Here is a 20,872-nt window from a genome sequence, read left to right on the forward strand (position 1 = left end):
CGATACATTAACAACCTCAGCCAAGTTGATCTTTTCGGAACTTCTGCTGGAGGTGTAAAATAATCTTCTGCAATCGTGTCTTAAATCTGGTTCCTTTAAAATACGTCTTCAATTAATACATAACATACTCTTTAAAATGGACATATGTACAGTATGAGAGCACACATACTGTATTCTGTATATTCAGCCAACATTTCTCTTGCCAAGCACATAAAAGACGATGATTGAAGTTTTTCTATCAACTAGAAGTGGAGGATAATACGGTGTCCTTCGCTAGCTACCTCATTCAACTAAAAATGTACAAAATTCTTCAAAAGTCTTTTATCTGACTGGTTATAATAACGTCTGTGTACTTTACACATTTGAACATCTCAAAAATGTATCCATTCGTTAAATGGCAGCTATTACATATACCTAATATATCATTTCATTTATATATTCAATAAATAACATGTTTTTCCCCTCCATCACCCCCCGCCCCCCCACCCCCCCCCACCCATGTGTGTACTTCGTGGTAGCTGAGACCAATCCCCCCTACTGCTGGTCTCTGTTTCTCCCTGCATGTCCTGTGCCATCCCTACTGTAAAAGGCCAGCAGGGGGCAGTCTTACTGGGAGAGTGACAGAGAAAGAGAGAGAGAGAGGGGGAGCGAGGGGAAAGAGAAAACAGAGAAAGAGAGATAGACAGTTTGGGGTGTATGAGACGGGGGGGGGGGGAGGTGGGTGTCTCAGGGCGCGGGGTCTCGGGGGGGCTATCCGTCTGTGCCGTTCTTGGTGGGCGCCTTGGCGTTGGCGGGGTCCTTGCCGTCCTTGCGGGGGGGCATCCTCTCGTTCACCCTGTCCAGGCTCTGCGCCTCCTCAAAGTTCCGGATCTTCCTCGTGGGAGAGAAGCCTTGAATGGCTGGTCAGGAAACACACAAAGACAAGAGAGGGGGAGAGAGGGAGAATTAGAGATCAGAGAGAGAGAAAAAACAACAACATTGACACAATAAAGTTTGTGGTTGCAGCTACCCTTTAAACAGACGCTGCTGATAGAACCTGCAAAGAGCAGTTTGGTTCATATTTCTGCATTTTCTCAGTTCCGCCTTGACTTAAGATCAAGACGTGTGTGGCTTTCTGAGCTCTTGGTTCTCGGTGACGTTCATAAATGGCAGGTTACGGCTGACAAGTCACTTGACACACAGTGCGGACACACACAGTGAATAACACGGCACATGGACGGACAATGTGACATCACACCCACTGGACGAGCTATGGTACGACACGACACAACACCTCACACTGAATATCTGTCACTTACTGGATGGTGCCAAGGAAACCACAAAGGAAACATGAGCAAATAAGAGATACAACCGTCAGTAGCTATTTCTGAACATTCTGAACATCTAGTCAAACAGGAAAATACAACAACCTCAATAGCCGTTTTTTTTCTTTTTAACATTACATTATTTCTGGGGGTACTATGACTCAAATACTGAATAGAAAAGGGTACTCTTGCACGACCAGAGCCCTGTCTGTCTGTCTGACCAACTGTTTAAGTGGCACAACCAGACCAACAGTAGGGCACATCTTAACGCCTATCTTAAGTTACTTGTCAACTGTATGTTAAAAAGCTGTTGACGTGTTTTAGTATCAAAATGACACAAAATAATAATTTTAAAAAGTACTACAGGGGAAGTCTCCATACACTGGGGGGGAGAGTGGCTGGAGGGAGAGTACCACCATTTCAACAGGAGTAGATAGTGTAGCCAACAGCCAAGCAGGCAGCGTAACAGGATTACACTCTGAAAATATCCCCAGGAGAGAGAGGTCCTGGGCCACAAGCCTATCTGAGCCACAGGGCTGGGTCTTAGCAGGCTTTTCCCAGGGAGCAGTGAGCAAGGAACCTCACTCTCACCCACGTGACCATCTGTCTACAGCTGCTTGTCAACAAGCGACCAGGACAGGCCAAATGTGTTGTCTGTGTGGTGGCGTGCTCTGGATTCTGTTCTGTTATCACCACACATCACACTGTACGTGTGGTACACTATCGTACACACTAAACTATAACAGTTTAATCATGTTCAGGTTCAAGCTAAATTCATGTACAGTTAGCAGGCACTGGTAATGCAAGAGCAGCCATTTTGCGAAAGTGAAGTACTCTGTGAGAGAAACAAGACACATCAAACAGCACACGGAAAAGTGAGGGGTAAAAAAAAAAATAAGGAAAAAAAAGAACCTGAAGAGAAAAAACAGGAGAGCAAGAAAAAAAAAGGACATTTTTTATTTATTTTTTAAGGGTGAACACAACACACAAACACGGAAGGTTTCCACACAGCGCTTGCGTACCTTTTGCCTCCGCTGCCTCAGCGGCGGCTACGTAAGAAGGTGAGTAGGTGGTGAGAAGGAGAAAGGTGAGTCATCAGACACATCAAAATCACAGTCAGATCCCAACCCCAAAAATCAACCAACCCATCATTAAAATCTGAGAAATACCACAGGTAAGAGAATAACAGGGGGGGGGGTTAAGGTGACAGCTGAAACGGTTCTCAGTGCAGGACAAGAAAGAGTGAGAGAGGAGAGAGGGCGGCCTTGGCTGGAGACCTAAGATGTGTGTGGGCGTTGAGGGTCATGAGGGGCTTAGGTGTGGAGATGAGGGGGATTTTGCTTAGCGCACGGGGCTAAGACGCCACGTCTGGGAGGCACTGGACAGACAGGGAGGAGAGGGGGGGGAGGAGGAGGAGGGAGAGGGCCAACCAGCCAACCAACCAGCCAGCCAGCCAACCAACCAACCAACCAGCCAACCAGTCAGCCAGCCAGCCAACCAGCCAGCCAACTAGTCAGCCAGCCAGCCAGCCAACCAGTCAGCCAGCCAACCAGTCAGCCAGCCAGTCAGTCACTCAGCCAGCCAGCCAGCCAGCCAACCAGTCAGTCACTCAGTCAGTCAGTCAGCCAACCAACCAACCAACCAGCCAGCCAGCCAGCCAGCCAGTCTGCCAACCAGCAAGCCAGTCAGCCAGCCAGTCAACTAGCCAGCCAGCCAACTAGCCAGCCAGCCAGTCAACCAACCAACCAGCCAACCAGCCAGCTAGCCAGCCAACCAGCCAGCCAGCCAACCAACCAGCCAGCCAGAACTGACTTCTTCAATCATCCTCTATGTCACTGAGCACGATAGCCAAACGCAGGATTGTCAGGGGGGGAGAAATCAAACAGATGGGGAGATGCAACAGAAACTTCAAGCGGTCCAGTTGAGCCTAGCCTTCTCCTATGAAAGCTTGACGGGGGGAGAAGGGGGGGGGGGGCGGCTTGACACAGACAACGGCATTCTCCAAAAGGTCACGTCATGTGGTTTCCCTCTGAGAGCTCAGTGGCTTCCCTACGACACCGCGTTTGGAGGCGTCCAGCAGCAGCAGCAGCAGTTCCCAGCATGCCCTTTCCTCCTCCGCTGCCAGGCCCTCCCACGCTGCTCCGCTCCGGCCGCAGGCTGACCTTTACATCAGGGGCTCTGGCCACTTCACTGGACGCCCCACCCCCCCCTCCCCCCCCTGCGCAGACCTCCGGCCCGGCTCGAACACCTCCCGCCACGGGGGCGCCAGACCAAAGTGGCCTCTCGGCGGGGGGGGGGGGGGCGCGTGCCACCATCGACCCGGGACTCCGCCCCCCCCTCATTGACCCCGCTGGACCAGAGAAAATTCATCTAGCTTCTCCGCTACGGGACGTTGGCTCAGATCTCTTCTGAAGCGCCCCCACCGTCGACGGATCAGTGGGGTTAACTGTTAACAACCCTCAGTAACGGCCTATTAATGGAACAGGCCTGCGTACGGACCGTTAATCTAACACAAACGGCACTAATGGCAGGAATTTTCTTGTGACTGGAGCTCTCTAACAGGAGAACGATGAAGATGAAGTGGAACCGTTTTTTTTTTTTCCAGGGCCGTGCGTCGAAGTCATGCTGATCAGGGCGAGGGGGGGGTCAGCCAGAGAAGAAGAAGAATTCGGGTGATGTCATACAGTTGGGGAGTTAAGGGAAGGCAATAAATTCCCCAAACCCCCCCCCCAAAAAAAGATACTAACAGCTGATCTGAGACCAGTGAGTAACACCCCACATAGGAGGCCTTAAAGTGAGCTCCAGATACATCTGTCTGCAGCCAAGGCGTTTCGGTAAGGCCTTTATTTTACAGCGGGTATTTACTGAGAAAGTAACTGGGCAAAAAAAAAAAAAAAAAGTCATTGCCTGATAATTGCATATTAACCGGAGCGCCGCTATGCGCCGTATAGTACCAGGTAAGACGCCGACTGTGCTGAATTTATAGGAGGTTATAGGCCTAGTATCAGGGGAAAATAAACTCTTACCCACATAGTTACCACGGTTTCGGAGTAAATAAATACTAGGTATATAATACACCGGTCTTGAAACAGGCCTGTAAAGACAAAGGGTTTTACCGGGAATTCTGTCCGTCATAAACATCTGTCATGGGGTCTGTGTTCATCTAGAGTCATCAAAGATGAGGCGTCGGAGGCTCAGAGACGAGTGTGACCGGCACCCCTCCGTCCACAATAACTAACCCCCCCCCTCCTGCGGGACTGGAAAATCAGATGAGGCTCCGGGAATGTTTTTCCCTGTGCTCGTTAGAAACGTAATGAGACGGTAGGTGAACGATGCATGTGTCCGTTCCTTTGCCATGTTGAAGGGTTGGAAGGTAGTGGTGCTATTAGTGCTGGAAGAGGGGCACAGTTAGTGGGGGCGGGGGGTGGGGGGGATCTGAGGGAGGGGCACTGAGAGAGGGAGAGAGAAAGAGGGAAGACTGGGGTGTGTGTAGGGTTGCAAAGGGTCGGAAACTTTCCGGTAAATGTCCTACTACGGCGTCTGAGCCGAGGACTACAGGTTCTCTGGGTGAGTCGGGGTCAGGGTGGATCATTGGGGGTTATTCAGAGACACTTACCGGTCTGCAGGGTCTGTTTGCCCCCTGACAGCACGCCCAGGGGCAGCGTCCCGGTGGGGGTCAGGCCTTTGAGTGTCAGCACACTCTCACTCTCCTCCCTGGAGAAGACACACACACACACACACACACACACACAACAATAAGGGCCTATATAAGAAAATTGCCCATGCCCCTCCCACACACCCCCTTCATCATTTGTGATTTTCCAGAGCTGTAAGCATCCCATCATGGTTGAACTGCATCAAAAAGTTTTTTTTTTTAATAATAATACAAATAATACTAATACTAATAACCTTTATTTGTATAGCACTTTTCCTGCAAACGTTGCAGCTCAAAGTGCTTTAAATAAGGAGTAACACATTTGCTAATCTTCTCTGTATCGTTCCAGTTTGAGAATACGTGCCGCCGAAGCCAACCCAAAAAGACAGCCTGCTCTCTCTCTGCTCTCTATCTGCGGGGCTGGCTGGCGCTGTCTGACTGGCTACCACCGCGGCAGCATTAATCTGGACTAACGTCTGAGGTAATTACCCAGCCTCCCCGCACCGTGACTCACGCCTGCCAGCCCTGCTAATCCTTCACGGAGGAGCAGCGAAGCCACACTGTTTTCATACGCAACTTTCACTGGCCGCTGAATTGACTTCACACATTTCATTAACATCCCCCCAGCGCCTGTCCTGAACGCCCACATCCCCCCCCCCTCCCCCGCCCCCAAGGCCTACCCCATTTGGGTTATTCTGCCTCTCTAACCCATTTCAGGAGGGATACACACATACACACATGTCTCAAAGGGGCCATCTGTGGATTGGAATCACCACAAAGCCGTCACCCCTGCCGTTTCACTTTGGGTAAACAGTGGAGGGGGGTGGGGGGTGGGGAAGTTTAAGCACTCTTACTCAGCGCTCTGAAACGATGGAGACATGGATGCGAGGGACTGACCTTCCATGAGACCCGAATGTTGGTTTTAACCGTGTTTACCATTAGGTTTTTGCAAACAACAATGAAGTAAACAGGCTTATAATTTGGGGTTCTGATTAGGGATGTCCCGATCCGATATTGATATCGCATATCGCCGCGATATTGGTCCTGAATGCTGGATCGCAGATCGTACCAGAAAAAAAATAGGCAGCGATCTGGGGATCGCGATCCGGCGTGTCACTCACGTGATGACAACAGTAGTAGTCAGTGGTCACGAGCATGAGAGTTGGCTAGTAGCTACCTGTGTGTAATGAGTCTCACAATGTCATGATGCTAGCTGGTGAAATCATAAACCATTTGTTTACGTAATTTTTCGGTTGTTTACATAGTCTGAACCTACAGATGGTAAGCTTTCAAATGATGCGTCATACATTGAAATCGGAAAAAAATTCAAGACGACACGAGTATTTGAATGTTTGTTTGTATCAATGTTGAATGGTGACTGCTAAAAACGCTGCTAACAGCTAGTGGCTAACGTTTCGTTCTAAAACGAAAGTATGTTTACAAGCCAGGTATCACTTACCGGTAGCCTCTGGCAACAGTGAATCCAACCCACAGATTATAAGTATTTAGTGATCGTTAAACTGTTGTATATTATATCGAGTGGTACTTAAAACAAGTTGCCTGTTATGAAAAAAACGAAAAGCAGATATTGTTGACACCCCTTTGATTCTGGGACTGGTTTCTGTTCTCACCAGCAGCGTCACTAGGCTACTCTTTTAAAAAGGGTGCTATAATTGATTTGCCATTTGTAAGAGAAGATAAATAGAATAAAAACACGAAGGCACTAAAACTAGAAATCAGACAGTAACTCTTTTTTTTTTTTTTACAATGCTGAATGCTGCAGTTTAAATTGTTTTAACTTTAAACCAGTTGGTCACTGAGTACTGCAGAGTACTGTTTTGTTACTTGAATAAAGGCTGGCAGTCTTTAATAGCCAACTGTTGTTGTGGACTATATACTGGGGAAGTATTTGTTATTATTCAGGAGTAAAACAATAAATAAAAATATCGGATTGATATCGGTATCGCAGATACCGGAAGCCCAGGTATCGGTATTGGTAGTGAAAAAATGGGATCGGGACATCCCTAGTTCTGATGAAAAGAGAGAAAGAGGGAGAGAGAGGGAGAGAGAGAGAGAGAGAGAGAGAGAGAGAGAGAGAGAGAGAGAGAGGGAGAGAGAGGGGGAGGGAGAGAGAGATAGATAGAGAGAGAGGGAGAGAGAGAGAGGGAGAGAGAGGGGGAGGGAGAGAGAGAGATAGAGAGAGAGGGAGAGAGAGAGAGGGAGAGAGAAAGAGAGAGAGGGAGATAGAGAGAGAGGGAGAGAGAGAGAGAGAGGGAGGGAGGGAGAGAGAGAGAGAGAGAGAGAGAGAGAGAGAGGGAGAGAGAGGGAGAGAGAGGGAGAGAGAGAGAGGTCTGACCTGAGTACAGAGAAGACTCTGGCCATCTTCCCGATGGCACGTATCTTGTTCCTGATCACCTCCTTACGCACAGCAGGGACCCCACCTACAACACACACACACACACACACACACACACACACGCACACACGCGCACACACACACACACACACACACACACACACACACACACACACACACACACACACACACACACACACACACACACACACACACACACACACACACACACAGAGACAGAGAGAGAGCGAGAGTGACACCCGAGTTAGCTTAGCTTAACTAAAACTCCTGAAAGAGAGACCATTATCAGCTCTGTTAATTTCCGATGGGACAACTGTGTAGAACTATGCATGCGTTGTAGTTGCATTTTTTTTTTTTACATTTGTATTGTATTTAATACATAAAACTGTATTACTATATTTCACTAGAATACTACTAGACTGCCGTCAGAGCAGAGCGGAGCTGATTGGGTGGTTGGAGCAGAGAGCTGATTGGGTGGTTGGAGCAGAGAGCTGATTGGGTGGTTGGAGCAGGGAGTGCTGGTGGATCTCCAGGGAGCCCCGAGGTCCCACTGATGAACCCCAGACATGTGGGAGACAGTCAGATGGAAGCGCTAATGAAGTGCCCCTATAAATCATCTCCAAATGAAAAATAAAGCCTCCAAGCTGTCCCTGCAACCCACTTGAGACTGAGCAGACGTGTGTGCGTGTGTGTGTGTGCGTCTCAGGGCGTGTGTGTCTAAGTATGTGTCAGGGTGTGTGTGTGTGTGTGTGTGTGTCTAAGTATGTGTCAGGGTGTGTGTGTGCGTGTGCGTGTGCACCTGTGTGTGTGTGTGCGCGTGCAAAGCCTCATGGAGAGCAGATGTGCGGCTCTGCCCAGGCTTGTGTGACACGGAGAGTGAGGAGTCCGGGGAGTCCTGTCCTGAGTTAAGCCCCAGCTGCCGCGTGCCCTCTTACCTTCACACAGATCATCGCATTCTGACATGAGCTCGTCGTCGGAGCAGATGTTCAACACGTTCACCAGCATCTCCGTCACTGCAGAGGAGGGGAGACGACACAGTGACAACACGGGTTACCACCGACCGACACGTCTCACCGGGGTGTGGGTAGGTTGGAGAGGTGATGGAATCACTGTCGAGTGCTTCAAACTGCAGAGATGTGTGTCACTACGCCAGCCGTACACTCTCACACACTGCAGTCGGGTCATTTTTCTGCTCACGTTGACCTGTCTCCATCCGTACTTCAGCCATGAACGATACTATCGTATATTATCCTGATACTTTGTAGAGTAATATTGTGAACCCTAATTTGCACATACCTCTTTTGATAAAGCCACTATTTATTATCTGTACATACCATACTGTACATAGCTACCGTAACTGTACATAGCTACCATAACAGTACATAGATACCTTAACTGTACATAGCTACCTTAACTGTACATAGCTACCTTAACTGTGCATAGCTACCGTAACTGTACATAGCTACCATAAGGGGGTGTTCACACTTGACGTCTTTTTTTAGAAAAAAGCGCAGCCTTCAGCGCCTTTTTACATACAACCCTATGGGAAAAGGAAAAAACGGCCGCCTTTTAAAAAGCGTGAGAAAAGCGCAGCTGCCGCCGCCTTTTTCAGTTGAATTTATTTAACTTTTCAGAAAGGCGCTGTGTGTCGTCAAGCGCCTTTCTGACAGCTGACCAATCAGGACGAGGAGAGTAGGTACGCGTGTACCTTCCCTAGTAACCAACTTCCTAGCAACCGGTGCTCCAAGACGTCAGACCCATCAAGATGTAGCACAATGTAGCACATGTTGTAGAATGTTGTAGAATGAACTCGTGATTGCTACTGGTGTTTCATAACGTGGTTCCAGTGTTAGCAGCATTCGGCAGAAATCTTCATTTTCCGCAACACTGTTGCAAATATACCCAGTTCAACACAACACACCTTGCAAATATACCCAGCGATAGACTTGGTAATAGTCGTAGCCTCGGGGAGTAAAAGGGAAGCCTGGTCTGCCTCTTAGACATGACTACATCGTAATGATTACAAAGATGCCACTTGAAATGCATGAAATCCAAGTTTATTACATATTCGTAAAAAAAAAGTGCAACTTCTCTGCTTTCAGAAACTGTTTGATTTTTTTAGATTGGGCATATAGTTCATGAATTACGATAGTTTGAAGGAACGCTGTAAAATCCTGTCTAGACACGAATCTATCGGCATTAGTCAAATACATGCTCACATCCAGTCATCCGCTCACTGCTCTCCATCAAAAATGGCACATCCATCAATAATATTACATAATAACAACTGCTCTGATTAGATTGCTTAGATTGTTTAATACATCAACGGGGGGAAAGCGAGATGAACTCGCGAGTATCATGCTTCCTCCATTGAACGGAAAGTCCTATCTATTCCATTCACTGGGCCCTATTATGCACTTCTTAACTTGCCGTCTTAAGTCTTAATTAAGACGCACCGCCAGGTTAAGACCTACCGCCACCCTTATTATGCGCTTCATACGCGCTACTGCTATTATGCCGGTGTCGATAGGCGCCCACACATAAGACGTAATACTCCCGTGCATATATTACTCATTGTGGGAGTGTTCATATGTTAATGAAGTGCACTAGGCGCCCCTGCTATTATGCGATCTGACTTTGCTCCTAGCGCTAAGAAGTGGTTTGAAAAGTTCTTAAGTTTAGACTTCATGCACGTTTTGAAACACGAGCGCGCCTCCACGGTTTGCGCATGCATGTGGGCACACATGAACACGCACGTGGCTCCACGGCAAGACGTCAATTACGGTCACAGTATAAATGCTTTATTTCAGAAGGGAGAGGCAGAGAAGCGCGCTGACCTCCTTCTTAGGACTTCCATAATAGCATAGCGCTAATGACTCAACGCAGCCGGTTCTTAAAGGGAATGGCACCTGGCACGCTGATTGGGTTGATTGAGAAGACGCCCAAAACACACCCATGACTAATTTCTTTGCTTAGCGCCGGGTTTTAGGCGCCCACTACCGCACGCATAATAGCAAAGTGGCCTTGACCACGCCTCCACGTCTTAAGTTTAGATCTACCGCCTCGTCTTATTGCTTAAGACTTATGAAGTGCATAATAGGGCCCAAAGTGTTTTAGCCTTCCCCCTTTCCACTGGTAATAAGGAATTGGCAAGAATAGATCGATATAAATAGATCAACATAATGCAGCACTATCATGCACAGATCAGCCTTAAAACATGTAACGTTATATATATATAACGGAGCGATGTATTTCTACGGAAAGGCTGACTGACGCGGGGCTCATACAATCTCCGCGTATGTGTGAAAGAGGCTTAAATGTTGAAATAACAGTAATAGTATTACAATGTTCATTGATAAAATGACATAAGGGATGGAAAGGGGTTTTAGAAGGGGGATGACGAAGCGCACTGGACTGAGGAACAGCATAGGCACAGGACATAGCATAGTCGTAGCCTCTGGGAGTTAAAGGGAAGCCTTGTCTGCCTCTTAGACATGACTACATCGTAATGATTACAAAGATGCCACTTGAAATGCATGAAATCCACGTTTATTACATATTCACCTAGTATTTGACTGACTGTCAGTCACGAATGGTCCCAGTATTGTGGCTTCAGTTGGGTTGTAATTGCGCTTGCTGCAGAGCACGATTTTATTGCTGATATTTTTGTTTTAATCCTGTTCTTTTACCAACTGTTAAGACAACAATAAAGTAAACTAGTTACTTTAGCTAGCTAAAGATATTGGCCCCCCAAATCATTTTACAACTTGTTATAATTATGTTACAATGTTTCTCCGCATTGAAGGTATAAGCAACGCCGGGTGCGCTCGTAAATTCGCTCTGAGAGCGCCGGAGCGCACACTGGGTTCAACGTCATAAAGGGACCAGGTAATTTGATTGGACAAGAGGCATTCCATGAGTGCTGATCAGATTTCCAGGGCGAATTTACGAACGCAGCTAGCGAACAGAAGACGAAAAAAACGTCAGATCAGATACTGTATATAAACAGGTTATTTTGATAAACTGGACACATTTTGGTAATATATATGGTTACTTTCTCGCCTGAAAACATATTAAAACACTTGTATTGCTAAAATTACAGCTTTTAGCCAATGGAGGTTAAAATGGACGATTTAAATTGCCCGCTGCTAGCCGGTGCGAAATGCATTCTGGGAAAAAGGCGGTGAAGGCTCAAGTGTGAACGCCCCCTAACTGTGCATAGCTACCTTAATTGTAAATAGCTACCATAACTGTACATAGCTTCCTTAACTGTGCATAGCTACCTTAACTGTACATAGCTACCATAACTGTACATATCTACCTTAACTGTACATACCGTAGCTACCTTAACTGTGCATAGCTACCTTAACTGTGCATAGCTCATAACTGTATATACCTCTAACTACCGTACTTGCCATACTGTACCTCTATCACTATCACTGTTGTTAGTAAGTAAGTAAGTAAGTAAGTAAGTAAGTAAGTAAGTAAGTAAGTAAACCTTTATTTATATAGCACCTTTCATACAAGAAATGCAGCTCAAAGTGCTTTACAACAGGAATAAGAACATAAAGTGAATATAAAAACATATATAAAAACATATACAGTACATGCATAGAATGAATATAAAAGCAGGGGAAAACACTAAAAAGAGAGACTGTGATTGTTTCCCATCTTCACACCAACTTAAATCCTTTGCCTATGAAACTATTTACTACCACTTGCCTAATGGCAAGACTGGGCTTTATTTTATTTCCACACCAATTTAAGTCTTTCACCTATGAAAATATTTACTACCACTTGCCTAATGGCAAGACTGGGCTTTATTTTATTTCCACACCAATTTAAGTCTTTCGCCTATGAACATATTTACTACCACTTGCCTAATGGCAAGACTGGGCTTTATTTTATTTCCACACCAACTTAAATCCTTTGCCTATGAAAATATTTACTACCACTTGCCTAATGGCAAGACTGGGCTTTATTTTATTTCCACACCAATTTAAGTCTTTCGCCTATGAAAATATTTACTACCACTTGCCTAATGGCAAGACTGGGCTTTATTTTATTTCCACACCAACTTAAATCCTTTGCCTATGAAAATATTTACTACCACTTACCTAATGGCAAGACTGGGCTTTAGTGTTGTTAAATGTTTTTAGATCATGTTCTTATATCACTATTTGCACTTCTGGTTAGATACTTAACTGCATTTCGTTGTCTGGTACTTGTAACTCTGCAATGACAATAAAATTGAATGTAATCTAATCTAATCTAGTCTAATCTAATCCACCAAATTGTCCAGTACTACTAAATGGACTACTAGATGCCCCCTGAGCGTGGCCCGCCCTGGGGCGGAGCACACACACACACAGGACACACACCTTTCTCTCCGACGAAGGGCAGGGACCACGTGAACACGTCCATGAAGTTGGGCAGCCAGTAAGGGTGGGGAGAGCAGTTGAACTGGCGGATGTTCATGACGTTGTTCTCATACTTTAGTACAGCCGCTGCAGGGCGGGAGGAGGAGGCGGGGGAGGAGTGATGAAAGGAACATTAGATTAGATTAGACTTTATTGTCCTCCTCCGAGGAGGACGTACATTTTCCCCACAGCTCCTGCATTTAGATCCGTTAAGAGACCAAGAAAACAAACTCCACAGCCAGACTCGACGTTTAGGGTTCCATGGTATTCTTACAGCTTAGACAGGCAGATGAAAAGAGCACATAAAAACAGTGATAGGTAGTCAATTCAGCATGTGAGTCACACATGCTGACAGGCGAACGCATCACTGAAAACCACTGGGCGGGTTGCGTTTCGGTCAGTTGTGTGATATTGTTGTGATATAGGCCAGGGGGTAGTGGTGGCCTGGCCTAGTGGGTAGTGAGTTGGATTGGAGACCAGAAGGTCATGAGTTCAAATCCCACCTGGGAACACCACCACTACTGTGCCCTTGAGTAAAGCACTTAGCCCTAAATTACTCCAGGGAGACTGTGTCTCTGTAATCTCTAATTCTAAATCGCTTTGGATTCTAGTCTGCTAAATGGTTAAAGTAGATAATATTTAAAAATTGTGGGGGGAAATCCTAAGTAGGCAGAACAACGTCAGGCAGTGTGGAGGCAGGAGGAACCTACTAACATCCCCCGGATATTGTGAACTCTGACCTCTGTTTGATTGACAGCCAGTAGACTAAACAGCTGCAGTATACAACACAAACACTTACTACTGTCTTGAAGTGAAGAGTAAACAAACCTTGTTGTTGTACACATCTAGGTAAGTAAACAAACCCTTGTTGTTGTACACATCTAGGTAAGTAAACAAACCCTTGTTGTTGTACACATCTAGGTAAGTAAACAAACCCTTCTTGTTGTACACATCTAGATAAGTAAACAAACCCTTGTTGTTGTTGTTGTTGTTGTTGTTGTTGTACACATCTAGGTAAGTAAACAAACCCTTCTTGTTGTACACATCTAGGTAAGTAAACAAACCCTTGTTGTTGTTGTTGTTGTTGTTGTTGTACACATCTAGGTAAGTAAACAAACCCTTGTTGTTGTACACATCTAGATAAGTAAACAAACCCTTCTTGTTGTTGTTGTTGTTGTTGTTGTTGTTGTACACATCTAGGTAAGTAAACAAACCCTTCTTGTTGTACACATCTAGATAAGTAAACAAACCCTTCTTGTTGTACACATCTAGGTAAGTAAACAAACCCTTGTTGTTGTTGTTGTTGTACACATCTAGGTAAGTAAACAAACCTTTGTTGTTGTACACATCTAGGTAATTTGGTGCTGAGAAGATTGTGATTAATGATGGAAACCCTGTCGTCTGGCTTTTCCTGTACATCCGATACCTGTATGTGACAGGCAAACCACACTGGTTAGAGAGTGGGCTAACGACAGGATCAGGTCATCAGAAATGTAGAGGACAAGTAATAAGTAATAAGTAGCTGGCCAACGACCAAAACTTACCCTGCGTCCTGTGCTTCGTGCGCTCTTATTACTGACAATAAGTTATTGTTTATCAAAAAGTCGCATACTGCCGGGTAACTGCAGGGGAAGAGGAAAAAGTCGTTAGAACTTAAAGTAAATATTACTTAAAAAAAATAAAAAATATATATACATCATTTTTTAAATCATTCGTCTCCAGACCCGGGTCGAAACGGGATTTTAAATAATAGAAAAATACTGTAGGATTTGTTTGAGTGCCTAAAGTACCAGATTGCAGGCTTTGCACTTTTGGGGCTATTCCATTTTTGTTCAATTACACCAGCCAAACTCAAACCAAGCGCACATTTCCAAGTATTTGAAACGACTCCAAATAGTATGTGAACCCAGGGACTGATGATCTCACAGACCCAGCGTGGCAGGCATGCCATCACAGTGAGAAGATACGGCCGAGACTCTTTTGAGGAACAGCGTGTGGCCATTAGCGCTGGTTCTTCTGGCTGTTCCACATTTTCGTAAAATACATTTTTCATTCTCCGTCTGTGCCCTCTGGCCTCGGAGGTACAGTTTAATGACCCAGTGAGTCCAGAGCCAGGGCCTTGGCCTGCTTGTTTATGGGCTCTGAGAGCTGTTCCAGACCGCAGGCAGGAGGCCACAGCCAGAGGAGAGCAGAGTGGGGGAGAGAGGCTGCTGCTGCTGCCTTTTAGTGGGTTTCCTATGACCTCCCCTAAGAGACGGCTCAGGCAATTAGTGGACCACCTGCATCTGGTTAACGTGGCACAAACCCCATGCCATCTGGAAAAGTCAACAGTAGACCGTAGAGATAAAGTCCAGCTGGAGAAACACAGTGTGCAGGGTTTTCCTAGAGTCAACACCTTAAGAGTGGGGATGTCCACTTCAACAACCTGCAATGTCGACACAGACCCCTACAGTCCAGTATCCCTTACCCAAGTCTTTCTCCAGCTCTACCTCAGGTCTAACCTAGCTACAAAGTATTCCATTACGAGGACTGCTTCTTCCAACTTCTAACACTCTAACCCCCCCTAAACCTCGGCCAGCCTCCACTGTCCACCCCCCCCACCCTGACCTGGGGCCAAACTAAAATGAGAGCTGAGAGCCTAGAGAGAGAGAGAGAAAGAGAGAGAGAGAGGGAGAGAGAGAGAGAGAGAGAGAGAGAGAGAGAGAGAGAGAAAGAGGGAGAGGAAGAGGGAGAGAGAGGGAGAAAGAGAGAGAGAGACAGAGAAACAGAGAGAGAGAGAGAGAGAGGGAGAGAGAGAGAGAGAGAGAGAGAGAAAGAGAGAGAGGGAGAGAGAGGGAGAGAGAGAGGGAGAGAGAGACAGAGAAACAGAGAGAGAGACAGGGAGAGGGAGAGAGAGAGAGGGAGAGGGAGAGAGAGAGACAGAGAGAGAGAGAGAGAGAGAGAGTTGGTGGTGGTGGTGGAAGCGGGGAGGCGGACCGCTGGAGTACCTGAAGAAGTAGGAGCAGCCTCGCACAGAGTTGTGGCAGAAGTGTTCGGCTGTCTTCTCGCTGCCGTAGTCCTCCCCGGGGTCGGCCCAGATCAGGTCACACATGGGCCCGAACGCCGGGGGCTCCTTAAACCTGTCTAACTGTGGAGGAGCACAGCGGGGGGACGTCAGAGAGATCGGCACACTGCTGCTGCTGCTGCTGCTGCTGCTGCTGTTCCCCTAAACGTGCTTTTACTTTATTCCGGACGTTTCCACCACCAGAGGGGAAACACATTTTAGTGCACCTACAGTATCGTACTATTATTAGGCTAGCATGTGTTTCCTGGGGTGAACTGTGGAGCACGGACACACACCGTCTAAGCACAAGTCCATAAGGGATGGATAAAGACAGACAACGGAGCGCAAAGAAATCTCGTTGTCGCCAACAGACATGAACCAATTAGGACGTATTGTCTAATCAGGTCAGGCGGGGAGGGGGGGTGGTTACTTACTTTCCTAATGTCGTCTAGGCAGTTGATTTCTGGAGAGAGCCCCCGTGGACACACAGGAACTGCTGGTTGAGGAGGGCGGCCAGGGGCAGGCAGTCGAAGGCGTCCATGCAGGCGTCGTAGACGCGCTCAGAGTACTTGATCTTACCTGCAGGTTTCAACAGGGGAAAAAGGGTATTGCTTAACATCTGCCTCACACCTCACAGTCGGAGAGCCACCAAGCGGGTTTAACGGTTGATGAATCAGACACCACATCATCTCAGAGGTCTCGCTTCATCTGGCTCGTCTTGACACGAGCCGCGAGAGCTCTCTCCGTTAGGGAAGCGTTTCTTTCTTTTTTGTTTTTACTTACAACTTACGTTGGGCATGCATATGGGCTACAGTATCAACCTTATGGGGACTCGCTCCAAAACAAGTGAAGGCGAAGAGCCTTTCGAAATGTAACTTGTTGAGATTATTTTTTTCTTCTTCCACAAAACCGTTGCTTTAAATTGAAGACCGGCAACCCTGTAAAGACAACCTAAAGAAAAAAAAAAAGTACACAGATATCTCATTCTATATTGAATTACTCCTATATCAACCTAGAAAATCTGTTGTTTTGTTTGTTTGTTGTTTCAGTCACGAGTGACTGGGATGCCGTGCTCCTCTGTGGGTGATAACATAAGCTGCTTCACTTTGGGATTGATAGCAAACAACATTCGTCAGCTTCAGTTTATCACACCTGACTAATCAACTGATCCTCAAAACCAGGATGGATGATCACTGCACTGGAGTCACATGAGCTGGAGTGGGTAGTGTGACAGCTATGACGTCTGTCTTCACTTCCTGACAGAGGGGTTAAGGTGGATCAGTGCTGTAACAAGCAGCGCCCAGGGTGACCTGCTGTGTCTTAGGCTGCCTCTGAGAGGGCCTGCCTACCTGCCTGTCTGCCTGCCTACCTGTCTCCCTACCTGCCCGTCTGCCTGCCTACCTGTCTCCCTACCTGCCTGTCTCCCTACCTGCCTGTCTGCCTACCTGTCTGTCTACCTGCCTGTCTGCCTACCTGCCTCTCTGCCTACCTGCCTGCCTGCCTACATGTCTGCCTGTCTACATGTCTGCCTGTCTACATGTCTGCCTGTCTACATGTCTGCCTGCCTACCTGCCTGCCTACCTGTCTGCCTGCTTACATGTCTGCCTGCCTACATGTCTGTCTGCCTACCTGTCTGTCTTGTCTGTCTGCCTACCTGCCTGTCTGCCTACATGTCTGCCTGCCTACCTGTCTGTCTGTCTGCCTACCTGTCTGTCTGTCTGCCTGCCTGCCTACCTGCCTGCCTACCTGTCTGTCTGTCTGCCTACCTGTCTGTCTGCCTACCTGTCTGTCTGTCTGTCTGCATACTTGTCTGCCTGCCTGTCTGTCTGCATACTTGTCTGCCTGCCTCCATGCCTGCCTACCTGCCTGCCTGTCTGCCTACCTGTCTGTCTGTCTGTCTGTCTGCCTGCCTACCTGTCTGTCTAACTACCTGTCTGTCTGTAAGTCTACCTGCCTGTCTGTCTTACTACCTGTCTGCCTGCCTGCCTGCCTGCCTGCCTGCCTGCAAAGAACGTTAGGGCTACTTTAACACAACAGTGAACCCAGAAGAGCAGGCAGGCAGCCAGGCTGTGTTAACTTGTTTCTTGTCAACAAATAAGTCTAAACAATCTCTCATTGCTGTCCCCCCCCCCCCCTCGCATCCCTAAAAAGGGGAAGCATTTATTTAGCCATCAGGTCCTCTTTGTAAAAAAGCTGTGGCCGTCTGTCAAAGTGGGTTGTTTATTTTCAAGTGTCGCATGCACACCTGTGCAGCCTCTTGAGGCACGCACGCGCTCACACGCACACGCACACACACGCACACACACAACACCACACACACAGCTGCTACAATCATGTGTTTTAGGCAGCTCACAGTGTGTGTGTGTGTATGTGTGTGTGTGTGTGTGTGTGTGTGTGTCTGAGGAACCTCAACAGCATGCCTGACTAGATCGCTCCCTCTCTAGGCAGTGTTGTGATTGGTCTCTCTATGCAGGGTTGTGATTGGTCTCTCTAGACAGTGTTGTGATTGGTCTCTCTATGCAGGGTTGTGATTGGTCTCTCTAGGCAGTGTTGTGATTAGTCTCTCAGGCAGTGTTGTGATTGGTCTCTCTAGGCAGGGTTGTGATTGGTCTCTCTAGGCAGGGTTGTGATTGGTCTCTCTAGGCAGGGTTGTGATTGGTCTCTCTAGGCTTGACAGAACCCTGATGATGAAGAGACGTTCATATCTATGACTAGTCTCCTGATCCTGATGTGTCACTGTAGCGGGGTTGGGAGCTGTTTCACTCTCTCTCTCTCTCTCTCTCTCTCTCTCTCTCTCTCTCTCTCTCTCTCTCTCTCTCTCTCTCTCTCTCTCTCTCTCTCTCTCTCTCTCTCTCTCTCTCTCTCTCTCTCTCTCTCTCTCTCTCTCTCTCTCTCTCTCTCTCTCTCTCTCTCTCTCTCTCTCTCTCTCACGCGCACGCACACACACACACACACACACACACACACACACACACACACACACACACACTGTTTCCTCCAGGATTTTTCACATTAGTGGCGGAGTGGTTGACGCGAAAACAAATATAATTTCTTAAATAGCGGTTAAGTCATTAAAGCCGAGCAGGTGATTTTATATAGAAGGTGATCAAATACCAATATTGTTATGTACGACAGTATGTCATTGCAGCACTTTGTTTCACTTTACGACGTCACGTTCTGTACGTCCGTTAGAGCTTTACGACCTGTGTGTGTGTGTGTTGTCAGAATGAATGGCACTTGACAGTAGAGAGAAGCTATCTGTCATTATTTCAACCACTGTCCAAGTGGGGACGTTACAATACTTTCGTTTTAGAATGAAACGTGAACGTTAGCCGCTAGCAGCGTTTTTAGCAGTCACCATTCTTGAGCAAAACATTGATACAAACAAACATTCAAATACTCGTGTCGTCCTGAATTTTTTTCCGATTTCAATGTATGACGCATCATTTGAAAGCTTACCATCTGTAGTTTCAGACTATGTAAACAAACGAAAAATTACGTAAGCAAATGGTTATTATTTATCTGGTATAGATACCACTTCTGCGCCGAATGTACCGCCGCCGGCACAAATCCGCACCCGACATTGTAATTACCGTAATTTCTAAACGGTTTGTGCTATCGAAACAATAGGCTAGGTGCACGATCTCCCTACTTCCTGAAAGGCAACTGGGATGAACATATCCTGTCTCACTCTATTGGTTTAATTGATTAATCAGCTGTGCGGTAAACTGTTGGAACACACAGTGCACAGCTGATTAATCAATTAAACCAATAGAGTGAGACAGGATATGTTCATCCCAGTTGCCTTTCAGGAAGTAGGGAGATCGTGCACCTAGCCTATTCCAACTGTCCCTGAAAGCTGAGATGTTGCACTTCAACCAACATATAGGGTATTACGGTAAAATGTGACGTGACGACATTCTCAGAGTCAGTTTACTCACAGTGATTGGCGGAGCGTTCAGGGACACATGCTTTTTTTCTGTTCTCCGGTCATAATAACTCGCTGCCTTTCTGCGCAGCCTGAATCAATTAGTGGCGGAGGAAATTCATTCGTGGCGGCCCGCCGCCAATAAATGCATATAGAGGAAACACTGCAACACACACACACACACACACACACACGAGGGGTGGGTCTGTTATAGGAGAGTTACTCATTCCGGCCGGGGACATATCCTGCATGTCATCCCTCCTCTCTCTCTCACCCATCCTTCCTGGCATAATCTATACTGTACTGTCAATAAAAATGAAAAATATGAGTGGGACTGCCCCACTCAGAAAAAATTACTTTAAAAAAGAAAAGAAAATATCAGATCTAAAATAAGAGAAGGAAATAAAACTAAATGTACAGGACACAGTACAGGGTTCTCCTACAGTACAGGGTTCTCCTACAGGTCACAGTACCCTGAGATGTCTTCAAGCGACAACACATTAGGACTTCATGCCCTCATGAGTGTGACATTAGCAGAGCTGAATGAACTTACACTCCTGTTTGAAGGGGACGTGCTCTGTGAGGGGGTGAACTTACACTCCTGTTTGAAGGGGACGTGCTTTGTGAGGGGGTGAACTTACACTCCTGTTTGAAGGGGACGTGCTCTGTGAGGGGGTGAACTTACACTCCTGTTTGAAGGTGAAGTACTCTGTGAGGTGCCGGCACTCGTGGTTCCCTCGTAGGAGGAAGAGGGTATTCGGGAAGTTGATCTTCAGGGACCAGAGGTACAGCACACACTGGGAGGGAGGAGAGGAGGAGGAGAGAGAGAGAGAGAGAGGGGGGGGGGGGGGGGATAGAGGAGGAGGGAGGGAGGGAGAGAGAGAGAGAGAGGGGGGGGGGAGGAGAGAGAGAGGAGAGAGGGGGAGGAGGGGGGGGGAGGATAGAGGAGGAGGGAGGGAGAGAGAGAGAGGGGGGGAGGAGGAGAGAGAGTGAGAGAGAGAGGAGAGAGAGGAGAGAGAGGGGAGAGAGGGAGAGAGAAAGAGAGAGGAGGAGAGAGAGGAGAGAGAGGAGAGAGAGGGGAGAGAGGGAGAGAGAAAGAGAGAGGAGGAGAGAGAGGGAGAGAGAGAGAAAGAGAGAGGGAGAGA

General features: G+C 47.1%; 1 protein-coding gene across 1 annotated transcript in view; it reads right to left on the minus strand.

Moving 5' to 3' along the window:
* Positions 1-694: 694 nt before the first annotated feature.
* ppp3cca (protein phosphatase 3, catalytic subunit, gamma isozyme, a) overlaps positions 695-20,872 on the minus strand; it is a gene marked incomplete at its 5' end in the record, with an annotated part of 41,403 nt that continues 21,225 nt past the window's right edge. The window contains 12 exon segments of the mRNA XM_080532598.1: positions 695-899; positions 2,327-2,353; positions 4,921-5,018; positions 7,316-7,400; positions 8,272-8,349; positions 12,718-12,843; positions 14,088-14,182; positions 14,301-14,378; positions 15,744-15,883; positions 16,234-16,271; positions 16,274-16,378; positions 20,413-20,524. Coding sequence (XP_080388724.1) covers positions 751-899; positions 2,327-2,353; positions 4,921-5,018; positions 7,316-7,400; positions 8,272-8,349; positions 12,718-12,843; positions 14,088-14,182; positions 14,301-14,378; positions 15,744-15,883; positions 16,234-16,271; positions 16,274-16,378; positions 20,413-20,524 — 1,131 coding nt within the window. The 3' untranslated portion in view covers positions 695-750.

The sequence above is a fragment of the Nansenia antarctica genome, assembly GCF_963989245.1.
Source record: "Nansenia antarctica genome assembly, chromosome: 5".
Lineage (NCBI taxonomy): Eukaryota > Metazoa > Chordata > Actinopteri > Argentiniformes > Microstomatidae > Nansenia > Nansenia antarctica.